The 25171-nt window shown below is 47.8% G+C and overlaps 1 protein-coding gene across 1 annotated transcript; it reads right to left on the reverse strand.

The window, feature by feature from the left end:
* Positions 1 to 1993: 1993 nt before the first annotated feature.
* Shisal2a (shisa like 2A) lies at positions 1994 to 18107 on the reverse strand. Its single transcript, XM_021199483.1, has 3 exons — positions 17619 to 18107; positions 11922 to 12061; positions 1994 to 2257 (listed from the first exon to the last, which is right to left on the reverse strand). The coding sequence occupies exons 1-3, from the start codon at positions 17798 to 17800 to the stop codon at positions 2010 to 2012; spliced, it is 570 nt and encodes a 189-aa protein (XP_021055142.1). The 5' UTR covers positions 17801 to 18107; the 3' UTR covers positions 1994 to 2009.
* Positions 18108 to 25171: the final 7064 nt, after the last annotated feature.

Raw genomic sequence — 25171 nt, forward strand, 5'->3', positions numbered from 1 at the left:
TTGCCTGTTAAACTCTGATGGTGGCCTGTGCTGGGCTCCCTCTCACTGTGGTGGGGCCCGTGCTGTGCTCCCTCTCACTGTGGCGGGGTCTGTGCTGTGCTCCCTCTCACTGAGGCGGGGTCTGTGCTGTGCTCCCTCTCACTGTGGTGGGGCCTAGGCTGTGCTCCCTCTCACTGTGGCAGGACCTGTGCTGTGCTCCCTCTCACTGTGGCGGGGCCCGTGCTATGCTCCCTCTCACTGTGGCGGGGCCCGTGCTGTGCTCCCTCTCACTGTGGCAGGACCTGTGCTATGCTCCCTCTCACTGTTGCTGTGCTCCCTCTCACTGTGGCGGGGCCCGTGCTGTGCTCACTCTCACTGTGGCAGGGCCTGTGCTATGCTCCCTCTCACTGTGGCAGGGCCGTGCTGTGCTCCCTCTCATTGTGGCGGGGCCCGTGCTGTGCTCCCTCTCATTGTGGCGGGGCTCGTGCTATGCTCCCTCTCAATGTGGCGGGGCCTGTGCTGTGCTCCCTCTCACTGTGGGGGGGGGCGTGCTGTGCTCCCTCTCACTGTGGCGGGGCCTGTGCTGTGCTTCCTCTCACTGTGGCGGGGCCTGTGCTGTGCTCCCTCTCACTGTGGCGGGGGGGGGCCCGTGCTGTGCTCCCTCTCACTGTGGCGGGGCCTTGCTGTGCTCCCTCTCACTGTGGTAGGGCCTGTGCTGTGCTCCCTCTCACTTTGGCGGGGGGGGGGGGCCCGTGCTGTGCTCCCTCTCACTGTGGTGGGGCCTGTGCTATGCTCCCTCTCACTGTGGCGGGGCCCGTGCTGTGCTCCCTCTCATTGTGGCGGGGCCCGTGCTGTGCTCCCTCTCACTGTGTCGGGGCCTTGCTGTGCTCCCTCTCACTGTGGCAGGGCCTTGCTGTGCTCCCTCTCACTGAGGCGGGGTCTGTGCTGTGCTCCCTCTCACTGTGGCAGGGCCCGTGCTATGCTCCCTCTCACTGTGGCGGGGCCTTGCTGTGCTCCCTCTCACTGTGGCAGGACCTGTGCTGTGCTCCCTCTCACTGTGGCGGGGCCTTGCTGTGCTCCCTCTCACTGTGGCGGGGTCTGTGCTGTNCTCCCTCTCACTGTGGCGGGGCCCGTGCTATGCTCCCTCTCACTGTGGCGGGGCCTGTGCAGTGCTCCCTCTCACTGTGGCAGGACCTGTGCTGTGCTCCCTCTCACTGTGGTGGGGCCTTGCTGTGCTCCCTCTCACTGTGGCGGGGCCTTGCTGTGCTCCCTCTCACTGTGGCGGGGCCTTGCTGTGCTCCCTCTCACTGTGGCGGGGCCTGTGCTATGCTCCCTCTCGCTTTGGCAGGGCCCGTGCTGTGCTCCCTCTCACTGTGGCGGGGCCCGTGCTGTGCTCCCTCTCACTGTGGCGGGGTCTGTGCTGTGCTCCCTCTCACTGTGGCGGGGCCCATGCTATGCCCTCTCACTGTGGCAGGACCTGTGCTGTGCTCCCTCTCACTGTGGCGGGGCCCGTGCTGTGCTCCCTTTCGCTGTGGCAGGGCCTGTGCTGTGCTCCCTCTCACTGAGGTGGGGCCCGTGCTGTGCTCCCTCTCACTGTGGCCGGGCCCGTGCTGTGCTCCCTCTCACTGTGTACCTTACAGGGGTTCGCTCCAGGACAGGTGGAGGTTGGAACAAGTAAATCCGAGTACAGCCCCCCACTCCAGGGACATTTACACACAGTACTCTGGGGCAGAGAAACCACATAAAAACATGTCAGGACTTTTCAGAAGGAGGGCTTCTCCAAGACTCCACTACCTCAGGTTTCTGGATTGTGTGCCTGCTCCCCACATGATTCACATCCAACTTCTGTTGGTCCTAAGTTTGTCAGGCTGAACAGACAGCTGGGTCCATAGCAAGACCTTGGTGCTTTTGTTAGGAAAAGCCCTCATGTATCTTACTGGGCTCCAAAGTCTCTCTGTCCGTTCCTATCCCCACCTTTTCACCAAAAAAGAGACGCCAGAAGGAATGACGCAATGACGTTTATTGGATGTTTATGGGACTGGTCTGTGTGGGTCAGGGGTGGGGACAGAGGTCTCATCAGGACGGCCTGGAATGTTGCTAGCAGTCACTGTGGCCATGAGCTGGTTCTGGAGGAGACATCGGGGACTCACGGTCTGCTTCTTGTTGCTTTCCAGACGTGTGTTCGAGGATGGACTCTGCCTGGGAGAGCTTACCCCTGGCACCTCCATTGGGATTGCTATGTTCAAACCACGGTGGTCAGGTGACATCTCCTTGGAACCTGAAAAACAGCAATCAGAGGTAGCCTCCTCCTGCCGCCTACTCCCTCACCAGCAGCACCCCCATGGCTAATTTCTCTGTTGATTACCTGAGTTCCTCACTGTGTTCATGGTCTTCCTGCAACTAATATTTGTTAACAATATACCGTATCGTATCACACAGTAGCAACTGCCCATGTGTCTCTTGAGCAGGGGAGTTGAATGCTACGAGAGAAAGAGCTGTCCTTCACCACATCTCTACGAGGGTTAAAGAGCCATTAAAAAACTACAAGTCTATTTCGAGATGAAGACACAGGCTGGCTACACAGACAACATGCGGAGGAGCCTGTTTGTAAAACTTCTGCTGTTCTCTGCCTTAAGAGCAGTCTGGGAGCTGGAGACGCTGGAGAGCTGGCTCAGCAGCTAAGAGCACTTGATATCTTGTAGAGGCCCTGGGTTTGATCCCTAGCACCCCTATGGTGGCTCATAACTGTTTGTAACTCCATTTCCAGGGGGATCCATCGCCTTCTTCTGACCTCTGTGGCACCAGACATGCATGAGGTGAAGAGATGAACACACAGGCAAAACACTTATACACATAAAAATAAAATAATAAAGCTGAATGCCGGGCGTGGTGGCGCATGCCTTTAATCCCAGCACTTGGGAGGCAGAGGCAGGCGGATTTCTGAGTTCGAGGCCAGCCAGGACTACAGAGAGAAACCCTGTCTCGAAAAACCAAAAAAAAAAAAAAAAAAAAAAAAAATAATAATAATAATAATAAAGCTGAAAGAGAACAGATTGTAGCTGTGTGTGATACACAGCCCTGTAATCCCAAAACCTGGGGAGCAGAAACTTGAGGACCCCAAGAAGTGTGTGACTGCCTTGAGCTACAAAGTGAGATCTTTTTTTTTATATACTTTTTTTTGGGGGGGGTGGTTCGAGACAGGGTCTCTCTGTATAACCCTGGCTGTCCTGGAACTCACTTTGTAGACCAGGCTGGCCTTGAACTCAGAAATCCACCTACCTCTGCCTCCCGAGTGCTGGGATTGAAGGCGTGTGCCAGCACGCCCGGCTACAAAGTGACCTTGTATTCTCCTCAACTCTCCCCTTCTTCCTTCATCTTCTATCTGAGCTAGAAAGAAGCTTGCTTGGCCTTTGATCCTCAACCCATTCTCCCTCTCCCTCCCCCTCTCCTTCCTCCTCCCCCTCCCCCTCTCTCCGTCACTACATCCCATGGTCACGTTTGAATCCTATGTTCACTTGGGCAGTGGTGGTGCACACCTTTAATCCCAGCAGCTAGGAGGCAGAGGCAGGTAGGTGTCTGAGTTCGAGGTCAGTGAAACCCTCAAAAAAAAAAAAAAAATCCCCGTTTTCTGACACAGGTGCATTCGACACAATTGAGCATCCTTTTAAAATATTAAATGTTTAAGCCAGAACTCCATTGGCTCTTACACCTTCTCTCCTAAGCCCTTCACGGTTGCTGCTGACCTCACCAGATTCTGCTACACCCACCCCGAGGCCACCACCTCCTTCAGTCTTTCCGCTTCTGCTCAGACCAACTGCATCAGCCTCCAGCTGGGCTCCTCAGCTCTGTGCCCTCAGCAGTCACCAGAGGCAGTCATCCATGCGAAGGTCCGGGGAGTCCATGCATGAACTGATCTTCTTTGAAAGCTTCCAGTGTCTGTCTGATCTGTGACCCTGGGGTGGCTGTCAAGGCTTTCCTTGGACTGGCCCATAGCCCATCTCTGCTCAGCTTCCTTACAGTCAGTCTCCCTTCAAGAACTCTGCTTTTCCACACCAAAATTCTCTCCAGTTCCCAAACGGGACCATTCCTTTAAGTTTTCGAGCCTTCTTTGGGTTTACAAGTATATACCATCACACGCAGATTTTAGTTTGAAGATGGGAGGTCAGAAAAGGGAGTTAGAGTTTTGGAATTAAATTACAGACCGCTGTGAGCCACCATGTTGGTGACCCGGAGTCCTCTGGAAGAGGAACTAATGCTCCTGACTGCTGAGTCAATGTTCCAGCTACTAAAAAAACGTTTATTTTTTTAAAAAAGAAAAGTAACAGGACCGGTGAGATGACTCTGTGGGTAAGGGCGCTTGCTGTGTGGTTTGGTAAGCAGAACTGAGTTTGGATCCCCAGAATTCATGTAAAAAGAGAAAAAAAGCTGGGTGTGGGCCAGATATGCACACATTTATATCTGCCTCCCAAGTTGTTGGAGGTGGAAACAGGAGGATTGCTGGTACTTGCTGTTCCATCAGCCTAGCTTTAAAAAAAAAAAAAAAAAAAAAAAAAGGCAACAAGATCCAGGTTTCAAGAGACCCTGTCTCATGAAAACGGACAGACAGACATATGGACAGAGAGTGATAGGGTAGGATGCCCAGTGACCTCCTCTGTCCTCCACATGTACCTGTGCCCCACAAATGTGCACATGTACTACCACATACACATATCACACACAGACCAAGAAATAATAATAGATTAATTAAGATGAGAGCTACTTATGGCTGAGGGTGTAGCTCAGTGGTGGAGTACACATTTAACAAATGCAGGGCTGTAGGTTCAATCCCCAGCACAAATAAAAGGGCTGTGGGGTGTTAATTGATAATGCCATATATTTCAGACTAACCAGGAGCCACGCAAACATCTCTAACTCTTTCTAAGATTACTTTACAGGTTAGATTAGGGCCCAGAGAACAGTTTGTTTAATAGGAAACCATGAGACATCATCGTACTGGGACTGCCATCCATCTTCCAGGCACCTGCAGAGATGACAAACACCAGAGAAAGGGGCGGGGCACCTGGCATGTGTTCTCCACACATAGACAGCCTGGGGCTGTCCTTTGGCCCTGTGGTTATGAATCTGCAATTAAGGTGACATTGTGACCTCAAAGGAATGGGTGGTTCCAAAAAGGAGTGCCCTACAGATAATACCAGGACCAAACTGGAAGAGTCTACAGTGTTACCCAGGACGCTGTGGTTGAACATGGGAAGCGTTGTAAGGGCCAACAAAGCATTCTGAATGAAGAAGGGAAATGATCGGAAAAAGAAGGAAACCCAAGAGAAAGGAGCCTGGGTTCAACTGAAGAGCCAGCTAATTCCACATCTCTTCCAGGCATCGAAGCGAAGGCAAACAACCAGGGGTGGTTCCCTATGAATTCATGGCTTAGCAGGTATTAAAAATGATAACAAAAGGCCTCTAAATGGCCCAAAAAAACCCAACCCCAAAACAAAAACAAAAACAAAGGTCTGCAGAGTGGCTCAGCAGTTAAGAGTTCTTGCTCGTGTTCTGGAGGACGGAGTTAGGTTCTCAGCACCCACCTTGGGCATCTGACAAGGGTGCATAACTCCAGCTACAGGGGAATTCCATGCCCCCTTCTGGCTGCCATAAGTGCTGTGTATAGGCACAAACCCACACGCAGACACATTACTATAAACATAACTAAAAGAAAAAAAACCCCACAAATAAGCAGTAAAAAATAAATAAAACCAGAGGAACCCTGCCATGAGAACAGAAAACCAATATTAAATCTAGAGCACCTGTCCAACTTTCTCTAAAGACCTCCTTGCTCCCCGGAGTCTGCAGTCTGAACTTGGGATGAGCCTGCGGTAACCAGCTTAGAGCAGGTTCTTCCCTGCTTGGAGATGAGTCAAAATCAGCTCATGCGTGACACCTGTGACTAACACTGTGATTCACAGGTGTCACTACAAGTGTGATTAATCACGAAGCAGTGGGATCTAGGGTGACTGAGCCCTCCAAAAGGTGGGGGTGGGATGGGAGTGGGGTGGTGATGGAAACTACCATGAAGTGTGGGCAGCTCTGTTGAGAAACGTCTGTGACTTGAAAGGCCAAGGCCCAACCAGACCACAGGCTAGCCTGGGGACTTGAGTGCATGGCCTCTCCTCTTTGGGGTTCAGCATACCTCCTGTATGCCAAGAGCATGGGAGGGAACTGATTTCCGGATCCCCGGGGTTCCCAGCCTGAAGAACGGGTAATTAACAACCTCCTTCCAGAGGAAAACAAAAGCTCGCTTCATTTTTGTTTTCTCTGGTCTCATTAACCCAGGCATAGGTTGGGACACCATTTCTGTCCTCACTTCACTTGTATGGACTCAAAACAGAGTAGATAGCAGCCACCTGCCAGGGAACTGGAGCCAGTTAAGTGCTCGAAGTCCCCAGCACAGGCAGAACACGACAGCAGGACCTCAGCCACCTTTCAGATCTAGCTGGTTTCTCACAAAGAACTCCACTAAGGAAGTTACTGGGACTGTATGGGAGGTTGTCTCTGAGGGACAGTGTGGCTTTAGATCCTCAGCACAGGGAGGCATGGAAAGAAGGAAGGGGAGGGAAGGAAAGAGGAGAAGATTCTGTCTCTATTGCCTGTAGGGTTTGTCAGATGGATGGAGACAGGGAGTGTGGGGTGGGGTGGGCACTGGAAGGAACTGTGTCTAAAGTGGATTTCTCATGGTTACTTGTCAAGGCACCTGTCACACCACTCTTACTCCACCATTCAGAGAGATAAGGACAGAGAGAGAGAGAGAGAGAGAGAGAGAGAGAGAGAGAGAGAGAGAGAGAGAGAGAGACCCTCACAGCCTCACAGCGCAGTGATTCCACTCTAAAGCCTGGGAGATCTGGTTGGCATTCCAAACACACACAAGCTCACTATCTGTGAGGGCTTGGTCACATCCCTGCTGACTCTTGCTCTTTTTCTCCTGTAAAATGGGAGCCATGATCTGTCCTGTCTTCCTGAAGATTGAGACAGCAAAGCAAATGGAAGTGGGAGTGTATAAAGGGGGAAAGATCTGGTGAATACAAAACAGTGGGCTCACACACCATCTCTGCTGCTCCTAGCCCAACACAGTGGGGTCCAGAGGGAAGGAAAGAGCAGCACAATGAAGCCTGAGATACAAGAGCTCTAACAGGCAGAGAAGCGGAAGCAATCATCTAGTAGAAGGTCAGCGGACATACTTTCCATCTTCAAAAACTAAGGAACAAAAAGCAAGAGCGTGTGCCATTCCAAACCTCAGTGACAAAATAACTTGGACGGTGACTGGGCCCCGAGAAGCAGGAAGGTGGCATTCATCCACATGATCAAGGATGACCTATGTGACTCTCAGCCAGAAAGGCTGGATGGGGGCAGGGAGGCCCAGGGAGACCTGGAGCAGCTACATCCAGGCTTGATGACATGAAAGAGAGCAGGACTTGAGAGGCAGACAGAGAGACACTTTGGAATCTCAGGACCACAGTTTACAAGCTGAGACCCTTTGGGCAGTTCATCCTGCATCTCTGAGACCCAGCCCCACAGCTGTACATGAGTGATGCTAACCTCACTGGGGCAGTTAGGAAGATTGGTACAAGAGCATCTTCTGAGAGTATATGGTACAGAAGAAGGGCTTCCCTTTCTCAGCAGCAGGAGTTGAGATAGAGCTGATCAGTCACTCACTAGGTGACTTTGAACCTCAGTTTCCTCATCTGTACAATGGAAATATTATAACTGTCCCTGCCCAGTTGCCGTTAAAAAAAAAAATAAATAAAGGGCTACCATGATAGTCCACTCAGGGAGGGTTTGTCCCTGTAACGCCAGGACTGTACTTTAGCATGCCAGCTGTCAGTTTAGCTCCTTGTACGGATAAACTTTTAGTGGGTTTCCTCTGTGACAGGCTGTCCTGCTACTTCTCAAGGACAGATCATCATAGAACTGCTGAGTTACAGGGCATACATGTTTTTAGTGAAAGGAGGAATTGCCAGATCGATCTACAAAGTAGTTTAAGCAATTTGTACTCCTGCCATCAGTATGTGATATTATCCACGTCCCTCCAACTTTCAACTGATTTCTGAACTTTTCGTCAATGTCCTTTTTATTTGAAGATTTTTTTCTTCCTTCCTTTGTTTCTTCCTTCCTTCCTTCCTTCCTTCCTTTCTTTCTTTCTTTCTTTCTTTCTTTCTTTCTTTCTTTCTTTCTTTCTTTCTTTCTTTCTTCCTTTCTTTTTAATTTGAAGTAAGGTCTCCCTCTCTGTGTAGCNTCTTTCTTTCTTCCTTCCTTCCTTCCTTCCTTCCTTTCTTTCTTTCTTTCTTTCTTTCTTTCTTTCTTTCTTTCTTTCTTTCTTTTTTCTTTCTTCCTTTCTTTTTTTAAAGTGTATGTTAGTTTGGTTGTACAAATGTCAGTGCACTGTGTGTGCGTAGTGCCCTCATAGGGTGTCAGATGCCCTGGAACTAGAGGTGGTTGTGAGGTGCCATGTGGGTGCTGGGTATTCCCATGGTATTCTGGGTCCTCTGGAAATGCTTAGCCATCTCTTAACTGTGAATCCATCTCGCCAGCACCAATGTCCTTTTTTTAAAAAAAAAAGGTAAATCATTCCTTTCTACAAAATAATACTAATGATAATTATAATAAATAATTATAACAACAATAATGATAATGATAATAATTTTATTGTGTGTGAGTACATGAGCCATGGTGTATGTGGAGATCAGACACAATTCTCTGGAGTCAGTTCTCTCCCATCTTTATGTGGGTCTCAGGGATTGAACTCACTTGTCAGGCTTGCTCAGCAAGACCTTCTGAGCATCTCACCAGTCCGAAGGGTCTAACATTCTAAAGTTGCATTATCCTGATATTAAGGGTTGATACTCTTTCCTTTTGCATTGTGAATTTTGTTGTTGTGGCTATTTATTTGTTTGAGATAGTCTTATGGCCTCAAAGTTGATATGTAACCAAGGGCAACAGTAAGTTATTGATCCTCCTATTTCTATTTCTCAAGGGAAGGCATTATAGGTTTGCACTACCACACCAGGCTTGTGCTGGGCTTTCATGTTGTTATTATTACACTTTTTTGACCTGTTTAAAGATGTGTTTCTATATCCTGGCTATCAGTCCCATCTTCTTTTACATGCAGTTAGTCCTGCTTATACACAGTAGTTATGTAGTTGTGCACTGTAACCTTTCTATAAGCACTGAGTTAGCAAACACTAAAATATTGCCAGGCCTGGGGGTAGCTTGGGCTTGGAGGAAGGAGGCTCAGGAGCTCAGGGTCACGTGACATGTGTTGTTGTTGTTGTTGTTGTTGTTGTTGTTGTTGTTATGGCTGTTGGCTTGGCTGCAGAGTGACTTCTTTCCAGGGAGAACATAAGATGAGGTTTCTGTGTGCCTTTGGCCATGATATTTTTTTTCAATAAACACCTAACTTTGGTTTTATGTGCTATTGATTAAAAACACCTGATTTAATATATCCTTCTTTCTTTTCTTTTTTTTTTTTTTAAAGATTTATTTATTTATTTATTATATGTGTGTACACTGTAGCTGTCTTCAGACATTCTAGAAGAGGGCATCAGATTTTTGTTATGGATGGTTGTGAGCCACCATGTGGTTGCTAGGATTTGAACTCAAGACCTTTGGAAGAGCAGTCGGTGCTCTTAACCGCTGAGCCATCTCACCAGCCCTATATCCTTCTTTTTAAAATGTTTATTTTTATGTTTATGTGTGTTTTGCCTGCTTGTATGTCTGTGTACCATGTACATGCCAGATGTTCCAGGAGACCAGAAGAAGGTATCAAATCCCCTGGCACTGAAGTTACAGACAGTGTAACCTGCCATGTAGGTGCTGGGAAATCCAACCCAGGTCCTCTGGAAGAACAGCCATCTCTCCAGTTCTATGATTTTTATATATTTTTGGTTTATTAACATTGAATCATATCCAATGCCCTGTAACACATGAGTAGACATTTAGCACCCTATGTTCTTCACAAAGTATAGCATGGTCTTTTTATGCTTGGGGGCATTAGACAGCACTTCAGAACTGTATCAGGAGGCATCTCAACAGGGCTACTATCCCTGAACCTCACAAACAAGGAGCAAAATGGCTCTACACAGACACAAAGAGGAAACACGCTTTCAGAGTACAGCTCTGACTGACAGTGTCTGGGAGCATGTGCCCCTTAGTCACGCCACACACTCACTATGCAATAACCTCATACATACTTCAAGTACTGATTTTGAGGTTACAAATACATTTTAGCAAGTAGGCAAGTTAAGAATATATGACCTGAGAATAGGGTGGACTGTGAGAATAGATGCTTCCACATGTGCACACACAGGCAAAACCCCACACTGCATGTGCAGGCATGAACACATACATACAAAAATCTTTGTAGCCTCTCCTTGTTTCTAAACTTCATATACGATGTCTTGTCTCGTTTATATTTGATTTAAGCAAAGTTGTCAACTTGTTCTTCTGCTTAGTTTTGCTCCCTATTCCCGACTCCACAGGCAGCCAGATGAACCTTTCCACTCTCAAGAGTCTTCAGGATCCTAGAAGGGCTGGTGCTCGTTGCCTTTGTAAGTTAGGAAATGAATCTCTTACCAACAGCGCTCCGTCCTCCCCATCTCTGCTGAGACTGAGGTATTACCCACCAGTCCTTCTACCTGCCTGATGCTCTGTCTCTTAAGTACCCTCCTACCTTCCTGACCCTGTTCCCTAAGAGTGTACCTCCAAGAGTGACCCTGCTTCTCATTCAGTCCTGGCCGCACCTTTCCCTATTGTCCGCCCTATCCTGCCTTCCCTCCTCTGTTGGCTTCATCAACACTGATAGAAGCTGATACATGTGGAATCAGGCAGTGTTGTACTCACACACTTGCACAAGTAGTGGGCAGAAGAGTGCAGCTCTCGGAGGAGAGGCATGGGCTAGGCCTCATTTCCCCTGTCAGCTATGTCTCCATGACTCCGTGAGTGAGCTTCCAGCCCTCGTTCCACCTTGATTCTCTCAACTGTGAGGTACAACAACACCCACCCTGGCTGCTGTTCACTCAACTGTACTGAGAACTCTTTGGCCAACACCAACTTGGATCTTCAACAGTTCCTTGTCAGAGGTTATAAAATGTTCCGTTGGGGCTTAGGAAAAGGTAACACTTCTTTTTTTGGCCACTGAGGTTCTCAATGGCCCATGTGAATGAAGGGCTGAGTACAACAGATTATGAAGAACAAAATACTGTTTTCAGCTCCTGATCAAATGTTGATTTTTGAGAAACAGCAAGTGTGTCTTATTAGCTCTGTTTTGTTTTGGGATAATATGAAAATCAGTTTACACTCCCTAAGGCTAGGATGAAAACAGTCTTAGAAAATCCATCCATGCTTAATCTTTGTGCAAGACTGCCGATGACATTAGAGACTCTGATAAAGATATGAGTCCCTTGAAGGTCGCCCGAAGGGCATGTGAAGGGTCAGAAATGTCCAGTTCACAGACTTCCTGAGAAGTGTGAATGTTCCAGAATACGCAGAAGGTGAATGCTCTAGTCTCATTCCTTCCTCTCCCTTCTTTTCTTTCTTTTTTCTTTGTTTTTGTTTCTTTGTTTTTTTCCTTTCTCTCTCTTTTTCCTCACTTGAGACAAGATCTCACTATGGAGACCAGGCTGGCTCCATCTCACAGAGGTCAGACTACTTCTGCTCCCCCAAGAGCTGGGATTGAAAGTGTGCTCTCCCAGGTGGATCTCTGTGAGTTCCAGGACAGCCAGGGCTACACAGAGAAACCCTGTATTGAAAAACAAGCAAGCAAGCAAACAAACACACAAACATAAAACAAGCTGCTCTCCCACACCTGGCCACCCAGACCTCACTTCTAATTATCTCTCTCCCACAAGGAAAGGTTTGAGCTTGTCCCTTAAAAGGACATCATGTCGCTTCTTTCTTACCTGTTGTCTGCAAGCTTAAGCCTGGGTCCAGCTTTGTGTGAGGCTTTGAGCTGATGAACAGGTAGCAGAGCACACAGGCAGTGATGAGGAAGGCCAGAAGGACCACTGCTGCCGTGGACAGGCCCACGAGCGCCCCGATGCTGGAGACAGAAGAGAACAGTGAGCTGAGCGTGCTACCCAAGTGTGAGTGGTAGGGTTCAGCTCCAACTTTCCCCCTAGTGTAGCTCACTGAGGAATATCAGTGGGGGGTCATCTTCTGGTGTCTATGTGTATGTGACTCCCCCCCATACCAATAATTACATGTGCGCACACAAACACACACATATAAATACAGGCTCACAAGAATGTAAAGAGAAAATATCAATGCATCACTAGACACAAAGCTCAGCCCAAACTTAACTAAATATATATAAACATAAGGTTGGAGGCAAATATAGCAAACTATGATCACGCTGCCTCTAGGTGTCATGTAGGCTGTAGATGTCCTGACCACATCCCCTTGGGTCCTATCATTGTGGAATATTCAGTGCAGCGTTTCAGTTGCCAGCATCTCTTTGCCTGAGGACTTTCTTAGACTTAGAGCAAAGCTCAGTCTGCTCATTGAACAGGTCAGAAGTATAGGATGATTGACGCTTCCTTTTCTTGACCAGCCCACAACCACAGTGGTGTACATGTATCCAGCTCTGGTGGGATAACTCTGAGGTATACATTGTATGCTGACTGGCAGAGGCTCAGCGCTGGTTACCTCAGTGCGACTTGCTTGTAGCATAACCTATTCTTGCTGGTTTTTTTTTTTTTTTTTCTGTCTCGTTTTCCCACCATCTACCAGTGTTTTCTGGGATCACTTCCCAAAAAAGACTGCTCGGCCGGGTGTAATGGCACATGCCTTTAATCCCAGGCAGAGACAGATGAATCTCTGATTTCAAGGCCAGCCTGGTCTACACAGTAAGTTCTACAATAGCCAGGGCTGCATAGAAAGACCCTGTCTAAGAAACCAAACAAACACCAAAAGGCTATTTGCCATCAGCTCTTCATCTTAGAGCACAAACACTCCAGCTCCCCTTTCTTAATCCTTTGTTTCTTTAGTCCTTCCCTACATTTTCCATATTGAGTATGTGGTGTTTTTTTTTTTTTTTTTTTTTTTTTTTTTTTTTTTTTTTTTTTTTTTTTTTTTAATTCATGTTTATTTTTATATTATTTATCTTGGGCCAGGGAGATAGCTCATTTGGTGANTTTTTTTTTTTTTTTTTTTTTTTTTTTTTTAACTCCTGTTGATACTTAGAACAGTTATCTTGGGCCAGGGAGATAGCTCATTTGGTGAAGTGCTTGTTCGACTTGCAAGCATAAGGACTCATGATCAATACTCAGAAGAGGCACTCACGTGATGGTATACACTTGTACCCCAAGAACTGCAGAGATGAGGATAGGAGAATCCCTGGGGCCCTCTAGCCAGCCAGTCTAGCTGAACCGGTGACCTCAAGGCTAATGAGAGGAAGACCTTACCTCAAAGGAAGTACAACCACACTTCTGGTGTTCTGGAGAATCACATGTGAGGTTGACTGCTGGCACATGCATATGCCCCTTTGTATACATGTCTACACACACACACACACACACACACACACACACACACAAACCACAATAGTTTTCTCATTTGAGATCACTTATTGTTCGTGGGCCTACAGCTGGTTGAGCCATGTACAGATAAGGAAGTCACTCTTTGTGAGAGCCATTTATGTGCATCAGGATGGGAAAGTAGCCTCTAAAGGAGAACTTTTGTGGAATGTCCAGGACTGGAGGATGTGTTCCACACTAGAAGTGAGTTAGGGAGCAAATGCTAACTCAGAAGTGCAACATCCCTGGACCATATCTGTCTGAGGACCGAGGATACAGCACAGGAAAGACAGAGAGCACTCTAAGAGGAAAAGCCTTATTTCAGTACCAGATGGACTTAAAATGATCAGAGCTGTCTGCTGGGGAGGCACTGCCTGCAGAGGGGGTAGTTTCCTCCTGAGGAGAGATTAACACAGGACGGAGAGCTGCTTTTGCATGACATCAAGAATCCTGCTCTGCACAGAAAACAAACCAGAGGCCTCTGCACTTAGGAGATTTCTCTGTGCTGGCTCTGAGAGACAAAAGACCCACTGCGACTCTGAGAAAGCCTCAAAGGGCACTAAGGCTTCAAGAGTTTGAAACCTGATTCTGCCATATAGAAGGGGGAAATATCCCCTTGCTTTTCTGATCTTCATTTGTGAAGGTGCCCATCTCACCGGGTGGCCGAATGAGTCCAGAAAGATGGTGTTTGCAGCACCTGACTACCAGCTCTGCCCTTCAGTCTCACCAGGTGGCCCGCAAGGGTGCAGTGTTCCTGGTACCTAACCACCAACCCTGACCTTCACTGAGGCTACTGCCTTCTGGCTCACATCCTGGCAGTAAGAAGACAGAAGGAGGTTTTGGCAACTGGGCCAGATGGTGCACTTAGAGCAGCCGCTTCTCCATGGGGAGTCTTCTCACTCTGAGATGGTTGGCTTTTAAAGATGGCGCTCCCCCTCAAACACTCTCTCTTTAAAGATACTGTGCTCACGTGGAGACTTTGACGCTTGCAAGAATGAGATTTCATGAAGTAGGACCAAATGAAATTTGGAGAAAATAAGGTCTCTATATTGAGAGTTCAAAGCACACCAATCAGCCAGGTGCCCTGAGGACCCTCAGCTCCATGCATTGCAGTTATGAACCATGTTGTGTTAGAACCCAGGAAGTGGGCTGAGCCATTGAAAGCACTGGCTGTTCAGCCAGAGGACCAGCTTTCTGTCCCCAGCGCTCACATGACAGTTCACAGCCTTCTGTTATTCCAGTATCAGGGGATCTGTCACCCTCCTCTGACCTATGCAGGAATTGTGTGCACAGGCATACATGCATGCATGACACCCACACCCAACCACACCCCCACACAAAAGAACCCAGGAAGTCACTTCACATACTGTCATCTTCCAGCTACTTTTGGGGTCATGCTGATATAAGATCTGACCTTAGAGATCTCCCTATTCAACCCTCCATTAAAACCTGTTTAAGCCACTAAAGCATTCCACAGGGATGTTTCCCAGGCAACGGCAAGAGTCACAAGAAATGAGTAGTTAGGGGAGTGATGGAAGAGGAAGGGCCGACCAGCTGGGGATGGGAGGCACAGAGGGTTACTCATCTTTGCATCATAAGGGCCAGCACAGCATCAGAAGACAATGGTGTAGGGGGAGAGAGCTGAGTACATCAGCTGTAAGGAGCTAGGAAGGGTTCAGACAGGTGTTGAACAGGACAAGCCTGGGTTTGAGATCAGACACGCCCAAGTTTCCATCTCAGCTCCCCCACTTCTCTCTGGGGTGTGCCCAGTAATAATGTAACCTGTTAAGTCTTCCCATCTATAGAATGGAGAGATGGCTTAGACTGTGTATGGGTGGAAGCCTATAGCCTGCCCTAAATCTCTCAGTCTGGTCTGTGATAGGCTAGAAGGCCTTTTTGTCTCACACTTACAGATGGAAAGGGGAACCCTTGTCCACTGAGCACCTACTCGATGCATTGAGGACCTTTACCCGTGCCGCACGACGAGTCAGCCCCTCCTTACGCTGTCTTCTCCGAGTTGAGCACTGATACCGCTCTTCACATTTTTAATTTATTCTTTGAGACAGGATCTCATTGTGTACTCGGGGCTGGCCTTGAACTTACTTAATACATATCCCTGACTTCCTCAACATCACCCATAGTCTTTCTGCCTCAAGTCTCACAAGAGCTGGGATTACAAGTATGAACCATCATGGGGTGCCTGTAACTGCCATTTTAAAGTTAAGGGAAAAAAGTCCATGAGATTTAACAACCTTTCCAATTCACAAGCAGGTAAGAGAGAACCAAGGTTTGCACCATGTTCTGAACAGACAGTATCATCTTCTTTCAGCTCCAACCTCCACTCTAAACACACAGTGAGCTGTCAACAGATACTGTACTATTCACTTAGGTACAGCAGCTGTCATTAAATCAGTGGTTCTCAACCTGTGGGCCACGGCCCCTTTGTAGGTCAAATGACCCTTTCATAAGGGGTCACCTAAAACCACCAGAAAACACAGATATTCACATTATGATTCACAGCAGCAGCCAAGATTACATTTATGAAGAAACAATGAAGTAATTTCATGGTTGGGGGTCACCACAACGTGAGGATCTGTACTAAAGGGTCGAAGCATTGAGGAGGCTGGGGATACACTCAGTCTTAGCGCACTTGTCTATAAGGTCCTGGGTTGGACTCTCCAACAAGAAGGGAAAGTCAGTCCTCTTGCAGGGAATAATTGGTTTCTGTGTCCTCAGTGCCTTGCACAAAGACCCGGTAGCAAAAATTGTAGTGAATGGATGAATACATGGGAACAGAACAAAAAGTTAGTATGATTCCTTGGGTTTTTAGACACCAGCCAAATGTGCAGGAGATGATACCCTTGTCATTTGAAAACGTTTCGGGATTGTAGATTGGACATCTTAGAGAAAGCAATCTTTGTAGTTGTAATTGGTGTATTTCTAGTTGCTTTAGTCTCTCTTTTGGTCTTTGCCTCTGCCTTAATCAGACATGGAGATAATGATCCGTCATTTCCCTGTCTGGTAGATAAAGAGCCAGGAAGACCAGAAAAGCACATAGTCTTCTGCTCAGACACCATTAGGGACAGAAAACTCTTGATGGGCCACCCTAGCTTTGCTGACACCTCTTTCCCAGAGCAGGGGGGAGGACCAGGCTCTACTTTCTTTACTTTGGTGACTGAGAGGGATTAAGACCTACTGCCCTCCATCTCCATAGTTAGGTTTCAGGATTGTCAGGGTTGGCCCAAGCAACCCAGTTTCTGAACGGCCAGGAAAAATGAAGTATTTGCACCCAGACCCCACTATTAAAATGGTTGGAGCTGGCCTCTGCTGTGGCATTTGCCACTGTGTCACACTGAACTTGCCGGATGCCTTGACCTCCAGGTTTATGAGCATAGAGTACCCACCAGGACTCAAGTATAAGTGTCTAGTAAAGGGGGGGGGGAGGGAAGGGAAGGGCTGAGGCTGGGCTGAGACGGGGTTGGGTTGGAGCATCAGGTGAGGATGAAGGTTTGGATGTAGGTCTAAAGCCTATTAAAGTCAAGATGTGGGTAAACTGCTGAGACAGTTTACAGGCAGGCTGGAGGAGGAGGCTGAGGCAGGGTAGGATTGCAGTAGTAATAGGGAGGTCATAAAGCTGGTACTGTGCTGGTACCCAGAACAGCGTCCAGATCTCAGCGCCAGTGTGAGGATTAAGGGTAGAGTTAGGGATTCCTCTGTATGTCTGAAGATAGTATTTGCTGTTAGGGGGAGGGTTGGCTTGTGATTTGAGATTATGTTGAGAGTGATGGCAGAAAGAACTTCAGAATAGGGACAGAATGAGTGTGATGGGGGTAGTGCTGGTCAGGTTCAAGCGGGGTTCTAAATAATCGTTGGGGTCAGGATGGAGGAGTTGAGATGGGGCTTTAAAGGTTTGATGTGGTACAAAGTAAGAGCAGGATCAGTGTTGGCAATGAGGAGTAAGGATGATTGGAGGGAAGGGCACTTAGATGAAGGTGAAGGCTTCCAAGAGGCTGGCCTGCGGGTGAGCTAGGGGGCTAAGATGGGAGAAGGGGTTCAAGGTGAGGTTAGGGCCAGGGCCTGTACCTGAGCCACCACATGTAGTTGTGCTCGTAGGGGAAGAAGCTGTGCGGGTCGTCGCAGCAGTACTTGTGGTCGCGGAAGCCACAGCAGAAGACAGCGGCCGCTTCGCCCCCTGGCAGCGGGCAGCTGAAGCCGCGCACCACCTCCTGCTCCGCGCTCACGTAGCTCGAGCAGGCGCCGCTCATCGTGCCTCCTTGGCCTCCCGGACGGACGGACAGAGGGTGAACGAGGGGCTGCGGAAACCCAGCGGATCCTGAGAAAGAGCCCGAGGGCCAGGCAGGCAGGGAAGTGCGCAGGTAGAGAAAGTGCTGCAGAGAAAGGCGCACGGCGAAAGGCGCGGAGGCGCGCGGTGAGGACGGGGCGCCCGGGGACCCGGTGGCCAGGTGCGCGGGCGCGGAGGCAGGGGTGCGCGCGGGGACCCAGTCCGGGGTCGGGGCTGCCTCCTCGCCCGGGCTGCCGAGACACCACGCGACAGCCAGAGAGAGAGGCAAGGTGGATATTTGAGGCTCTCGCCTGAGCGAGGTACCACCGTGCAGGCCGCCAGGACCCTTCTCTGGGCAGTTGTGTGCTACGCAGGAGACAGGCAGAATGGGGTCCTCTGGGGTTGATGAACAATACTCCATTTAATTGGCAAAGCAACCTGAAGGGCAGGGTTTTCATTGTATAGACGGCAGCTGAGAATCAGAGACAAGTCATTTCCCCAGGCTCCCTAGCTCATGGGATTTCAACTCTGTTGTCTGGCTGACTCTTAGCAAACCTCTTTATGAGCGGGCCTCGCGTATTCCACACTGGCCTGGATGTCTTGATGACTGGCTTCCAACTCCCAAATGCTGGGATTCTGGGTGTGTGTCCACACCCTGCCCTCCAGTAATATTTTCAAAGTCTTGATTGCTAGTGTCCTTTCCTTTCCTTTCCTTTCCTTTCCTTTCCTTTCCTTTCCTTTCCTTTCCTTTCCTTTCCTTTCCTTTCCTTTCCTTTCCTTTCCTTTCCTNTTTCCTTTCCTTTCCTTTCCTTTCCTTTCCTTTCCTTTCCTTTCCTTTCCTTTCCTTTCCTTTCCTTTCCTTTCCTTTCCTTTCCTTTTCTGTCCTTTCCTTTCCTTTCCTTTCCTTTCCTTTCCTTTCCTTTCCTTTCCTTTCCTTTCCTTTCCTTTCCTTTCCTTTCCTTTTCTTTCCTGTTCCCTCTTTGACACACAATGTTCACACACACTCTCTTAGCACTCCTCCGCTCTTAGCCAAGGACAATGAGGCAATTGTCTCAGGAATAAGCCTTTATTTACCCCCACCTCAATTAGGGGCTGCCAACCTTCTCAACTTGTTCCTAGACTACAAGGACAGTGTTCTCCTTCCTGTCTGCAGGTGCTTCCAGAGTCTCAGTTTCTCCAGTGTACCCTGAAAGGGTGAACAGGGATCTCTGAGGATTTACCCAGTCCCTCTGAGCCTTAGCTCTCTGTTTCCACAGAAGAGGATGGTAGGAGACAGTGTGTTGTGTCCCTTTGCTGTGGCAGCTTCATGTGGGATCATGGATCTGAAGGGATCTGGGTATAAAGCTTAACTGACCCCCTTCACTGCTTCTTTTCCCTTTGACCTGTAAGGCAGTTCCACAGATGCCATGGTACACCATGCCTCTGACCTGAAGGTCAGATCCGGTCTGGCCCTTGAGAAACAGCTTGGTGGAGGAATCAACAGGGTGGGATCAATATAGGACAGGGATCGTAGGCACAGAGGGGCTCTGGGTAAGGGAACAGCGAAGGTTTTAAGAGGGCAAGGCTTTTAAAGGTCAGCCAAAACAATAAACAAAAAGGAGCCAGATCTGGTGGCATATACCACTAGTCCAAACTATTCAGCAGGCTGAGGCAGGAGGACTGCTTTCAGCCCAGGAGTTTAAAGCAAGCCTGGCAATACAGATCTCATCTCAAAAATGAGCAAAAGCTTACCTTTGGCATGGAACATACCTTAATGGTAGATAGATCATTTGCTTAGTATGCATGAGGGCCCTGGTTTCGTTACCAAAACCTCAAACAAAGAAGAACTGTTAGTATTCCCAGAAAACTTTTCTCTTGAGTTGTTATCACTGAAGACTGGCACTACCCTATTGAAGGTCCATTCTGACCTCTATTTACCAGAAGGGACAAAGGGGAGGAACCCTTTGGGAAGGAGGGGGGCCTCTCTGAGGTATGCTTAACCTGCAAAACTGGGAAGACAATCCCCTAAGTCCTTTTCCAGTGAAGAATGAGCTTCTTTCTCCTAGAAACCCAGAGGGAGGGTCATGCCCTTGGGAGAAACCAGCACAATGTCACACAGCCATCAGTGGCCCACGTAGGAGCTCTGCCATACCTGTCCACCCCGGAGTTCCTTTAAACTCTTCGTGAAGCTTATGGGCTGATATTAATAATGATGTTTTTAATGGCAAAGTAGGAGTTATTTAGGATCACAAAGGCTGTCAGTTGCATTGAATCACAGTTTAACCTTGCAGTGTAGAATGTCAGAAGATAGATAGATGTGAGCCCACTGAGAACCACACTTTCGAGGTCACTTCTATAGTGACAAAGTTGTAGATGCTACCACTGTGCTTTTGTCTGCTTTGTGTTGTCCCTTGTCTGGATTCTAGAAGGAAGAGCTAAAGTGCAGTTGGAGGCCCGTATTAACAAGCATGTAGTTTTCCCATACATGTCCCTAGACCTTTATGTTACAGCTGAAGAGTCCCTGTGATCCTGTGTTAAATCCCCCAAGTTCCCTGGTCCAGCTCTTTCCTTAATATGTTCCTTTGTTGTACCCATTATGTTCCCTCATGATATTTTTTCTGAAGACATTTGTCACCTATTATATGCCAGGCAGTTTCTCATCATGTCTGCCTAAAAATGTGTGTTTGTGTATGTGTGTCTCTGTGTGTCTTTGTGTATATGTGTATGACTGTGTGTCTGTGTGCGTGTCTCTGTGTGTGTCTGTGAGTGTGTATGTATATGTGTGTGTCTGTGTGTATGCTTGTGTATGTGTGTGTCTGTGTGTGTCTATGTGCATCTGTGTGTTTGTACATGTGTGTGTCTGTGTGTATGTTTGTGCGTGTGCGTGTGCATGTCTCTGTGTGTGTCTGTGAGTGTGTATGTATATGTGTGTGTGTGTATGTTTGTGTTTGTATGTGTGTGTCTGTGTGTGTGTCTATGTGCGTCTGTGAGTGTGTTTGTACATGTGTGTGTCTGTGTGTGTTTGTGCGTGTGCGTGTCTCTGTGTGTGTCTGTGAGTGTGTATGTATATGTGTGTGTCTGTGTGTATGCTTGTGTTTGTATGTGTGTGTCTGTGTGTGTGTCTATGTGCATCTGTGAGTGTGTTTGTACATGTGTGTGTCTGTGTGTATGTTTGTGCGTGTGCGTGTGCGTGTCTCTGTGTGTGTACTCATGCTCATGTGCTGTGCGGTAGTTTGTTCTATCCTTTCATCATGTGGTTCCCCTCATCCTATCCCTTCTACCATATGGGGATGAGATACATGTTGTTGGGTCTGGCGGCAAAGTGCCAATGCTCTCTGAACCATCTTGTCAACCTGAAAACAGATTTAGAGTTAAGTGCCCATGTTCCCATTTTGCAGCAAAATGACTGAGATTCCTGAAGGTTAAGCGAGTTTTCCAAAGCCATATAGCCAGTGGTCATCAGAGTTCTTTTCCTGTTTCCCCTCCCAAGCTGCCCTGTGGGTCAATCACCAGAAGGAAAACAAAGTATAGGAGAGTCCAGAGAGAAGGGTGGGTGTGGCCTCACAGCTGCAGCGATCCAGCTGTGAGCCGGCAGCTGGGGTCTTGCTTTTCCTTGTCTCTTCTCACAGCAACCTGGACAGCGGGGTTTTCTCCATCCAAAAAGAAAAATTAGCTACTGCGTGCGCGCGCGTGCACAGACACACACAGACACACAGACACACACAGCCTTGGGAGGCAGAGGCAGGCAGAGGCAGGAGGATTCCAACAGATTCCAAGCCTGCTAGGGTAGGCAGAGCTCTGAATTTCAGACCAGCATGATCTACAAAGAGAGTCCCAGACAACCATGGCTCCACAGAGAAACCCTGTTGGAAAAACAAAAACAACCCCTGCAACAAAGAACAAAGAAACAAAATTAACAAAATGCATACATATTTGTTATAAAGCAAAACATTTGAAAGTGTCAATAATCAAAAGAAAAAATTCACCCAAAGTCTCATCACGCACACCTCCCATGCATGTACCCCCACCCTCACAATACACACACACACACTTTGACAGACACACATACACAAATACACACACCCCACACTCACACCTCACACCCCACCCCCACCCATACACACACACACTTTGTCAAATACACATACACCCATACAAACACACACACACACACACACATATAATATAAACACAGACACACTTTGGGACCCCCCCCATCCCACCACCAATTATGCATCAACTTTATGGAAGGAAAACCAAATCCTAGACAGAACTAGTAAGTTGCTGAAGGATGTACAAGTAGTAAGTTCCGGTCACTACTGGGTGACAGTAGCCAGGTCACTTTCCTTCTCTGCTTTGGAGCTAAGATGAGTTCACATAAAACATGTCTGGCTCAAGGCCAACATCTACACTGAACCTTTCTGTGAGATACTCAAAACTGCTCTGCTGATCTTGGCTACCTGGTTGAGAGGTCAATTCCTCCAAGAATGGCAGGACAAAGAAATATCCTGTCACCCTTTTTCTCCCACTCCCTTGGTGGGGATGTCCTCAGTCACAATCAACAGAGCAAACCGGTTCTACCACTACAACTATCAGGGGTGTGTGTGTGTGTGTGTGTGTGTGTGTGTGTGTGTGTAGAGGGGGGATCCCAAGGTTACCAAGTTGGCTCCCAGGCTCCATGGCGACAGAGACAGAACGACTGAAGTGGGGGAGGGGGAAAGGAACAGGAAAGGGGGGGAAAGAAGGGGAGAGGAGAGAGAAAGAGAGGAGAAAGAAAGAGAAAGCAGAGAAGAGAAGGGAGAGAGGTCAGAGAAGGAGAGGAGAGAGGGGGAGAGAGACACAAAAAGAGAGGCGAGGAACAGGGAGAGAGAGAAGCGAGAGGGAAAGGAGAGAAAGAGGAGAAAGAAAGAGGGAGGGGGAGAGAGGAGGAGGGAGAGGAGAGGGGGAGGGAGGGAGAAGAGGAGAGTAGGGGAGGAGAGGGAGGGAGGGGGGAGAGTCTGTACAGCTTTTGGCACGCAGCCATCGACCCTGTCCCAGTCCGCTCTGCGTGGGGGCAACCAGCCTGCTGTTCCTGTCGCTGGAGAAACAAAGGAAGGGTGGGGCAGCGAGCCTGTCCTCAGGGAGGCAGCTTTCCCTTCACTTCCAGAATGACTCTGTGTCTCCTGAGACAAGTGACCTGGTGGCCATGGTGGGACCTCCGTCCCGATCTAGGACCAGTCAGCTATTCCAACCGTTTCCTCAGTTTTTTAAATCGGGTTTGCTGGTCGCTTTACTCCGCAATCTTTAAGACACACGAAATGACAAAAGACTAAAACAAAGATGGACCCTCTAGTTTAAGGGGAAAAAAATATTTTTTTAATCAGTTGGGCTTGAAGTTCCCCTCCCTCTACCTCACCCCACAAATAGACAGAGGCACAGGCACTCATGAGTGCTTACTGATGCTGGCGCCTGTTTTGGATCTTTGAGGAGCACGTGGAGGAGCTGTGTTTGCCTTGCCTGTGGTTTAAAATTTAAACATAACAAGCATACGATTCTTTGGGCACTAGTTTCCCACCTAGCCTTATGTTTGTGGGCTTTGTCCACGCTGGGGCTCCTGCTCTACCGGCTTGATTCATTTTTGCTGTGGTATAAATTCTCGGCTCCCTGTTCACATCATGGTATGTTTAGTTCTTGGATTTTAGGTTCCTAATTTTTTTTCTTCTCCCTCTGTCTCTCTGTCTCTCTGTGTCAGTCTATCTGTCTGTCTGTCTGTCTCTCTCTCTTTTTAAGCCCAGGGGCAGAGGCTGGCAGATCTAGGTGATTTCCAGGACAGCCAGACCCCATCTCAGAAAGACAAAAACAAAAAAACAAAACAACGACACAAACAAACGAACAACCCCTCCAAACCCCTCATAAACAAACAAACAAACAAACCCCCACTTTTTAAAAACTGACAAACTGTTTTCCAGGGTGACTGTACAAGTTTTGGCTTCATCAATGGGTCTGTTTCCTCACAAGTACTTGGCATTTGAAGTATTTTTTATTTTAGCTATTAATATTATTTTTTAAAGATGTACTTACCTTTTTCTTATGTGTGCCTGTGCACATGTGCGTGCAGTATAGTCAGGGTCAGAAGAGGGCATTGGAGCTCCTTGAACTGGAGCTATAACCCTGTGACCCGAACTCGGGTCCTCTGCAAGAGCAGTCGGTGTTCTTAACCACTGAGCCATCTCTTCAGTTCCTGACATTTGTCTCTCTGAGTCTTAATTATTGCATTTAGCATGGTGATCTTCAGTTCCAGCCATTTTCCTGCAAATGACATGATCTCATTCTTTTTTTTTTTTTTTTAAGATTTATTTTATTTATATGAGTACACTGTAGCTGTCTCCAGACACATCAGAAGAGGGCATCAGATCCCATTACAGATAGTTATGAGCCACCATGTTGCTGCTGGGAATTGAACTCAGGACTTCTGGAAGAGCAGTCAGTGCTCTTAACCACTGAGCCATCTCTCCAGCCTGATCTCATTCTTAACAACTTACTAAAACCCCAGTGTGGCCAGACGTGGAGACAAGCCACTCATAGTCCCATTTCCAGGGAATCTGATGTCTTCAGGTAAAACACTCATGCACATAAAATAAAACAAATTTAAAAAAATACAACTCAGCAAAAACCAGGAAGAAACCATGAATATGTGTAACAATTCCAGTCTTTCTGAGGCCCTGGGATGTGAAAGGTGGAGAGGAGAATCAGGAGTTCAAGGTTACCCATGGCTACATAGAGAGCTGGAAGCCAGCCAGAAATACATAAAAACCTGTATGAAAGAAACCAGGCCTGGTGGCTCACGGCTTTAATCCCAGCACATCAGAGGCAGACAGATCTCTGTGAGTTCAAGGCCAGCCTGGTAAACATAGCAAGATCCAAGTCAACCTGGGATATTTTGAGACTTTGTCAATAAATCAATAAATCAAGAACAAAAACCCCATTGTTCATGTTTTATACTTTTTATTCATTTTTTTAAAATTACATTTCTTTCTTTTTTTTATTTTATGGGAGATGGGGACATATATGCTATGGCTTGCACGTGAAGGTCAGGGGACAACTTGCAGGAATTAGGTCTCTCCTTTTACCATGGCAGGTCCTGATAATTGAACTCAGGTCATTGTGTGAAATGGTGGCAAGCATTTTTACCTGCTAAGCTGTCTCCCCAGCCTATTCTGTTTTTGACAGACTTCTAAACTAGTTTCATATCTTGGCAACTAGGAATAGTATGCTAAGCCTTTGATCCCAGCAGTCAGGGGCAGGTGGATCTCTGTGAGTTTAAGGCCAGCCTGGTCTTCAAAGTGAGTTCCAGGACAACCAAAGCTACACAAAGAAACCTTGCCTCAAAAAAAAA

Source organism: Mus pahari, chromosome 6 (genome assembly GCF_900095145.1).
Source record: "Mus pahari chromosome 6, PAHARI_EIJ_v1.1, whole genome shotgun sequence".
NCBI classification, from domain to species: Eukaryota; Metazoa; Chordata; class Mammalia; order Rodentia; family Muridae; genus Mus; species Mus pahari.

What these genes read in the sequence shown, in the direction of transcription:
- Shisal2a (XM_021199483.1), bottom strand. Translation starts at nt 17,800, where the DNA reads ATGAGCGGCGCCTGCTCGAGCTACGTGAGCGCGGAGCAGGAGGTGGTG. An exon ending in AACTACATGTGGTGGCTCAG is followed by an intron (nt 12,062 to 17,618) that starts GTACAGGCCCTG and finishes TTCTGTCTCCAG; the next exon opens with CATCGGGGCGCTCGTGGGCC. An exon ending in CTTAAGCTTGCAGACAACAG is followed by an intron (nt 2,258 to 11,921) that starts GTAAGAAAGAAG and finishes GCTGTTTTTCAG; the next exon opens with GTTCCAAGGAGATGTCACCT.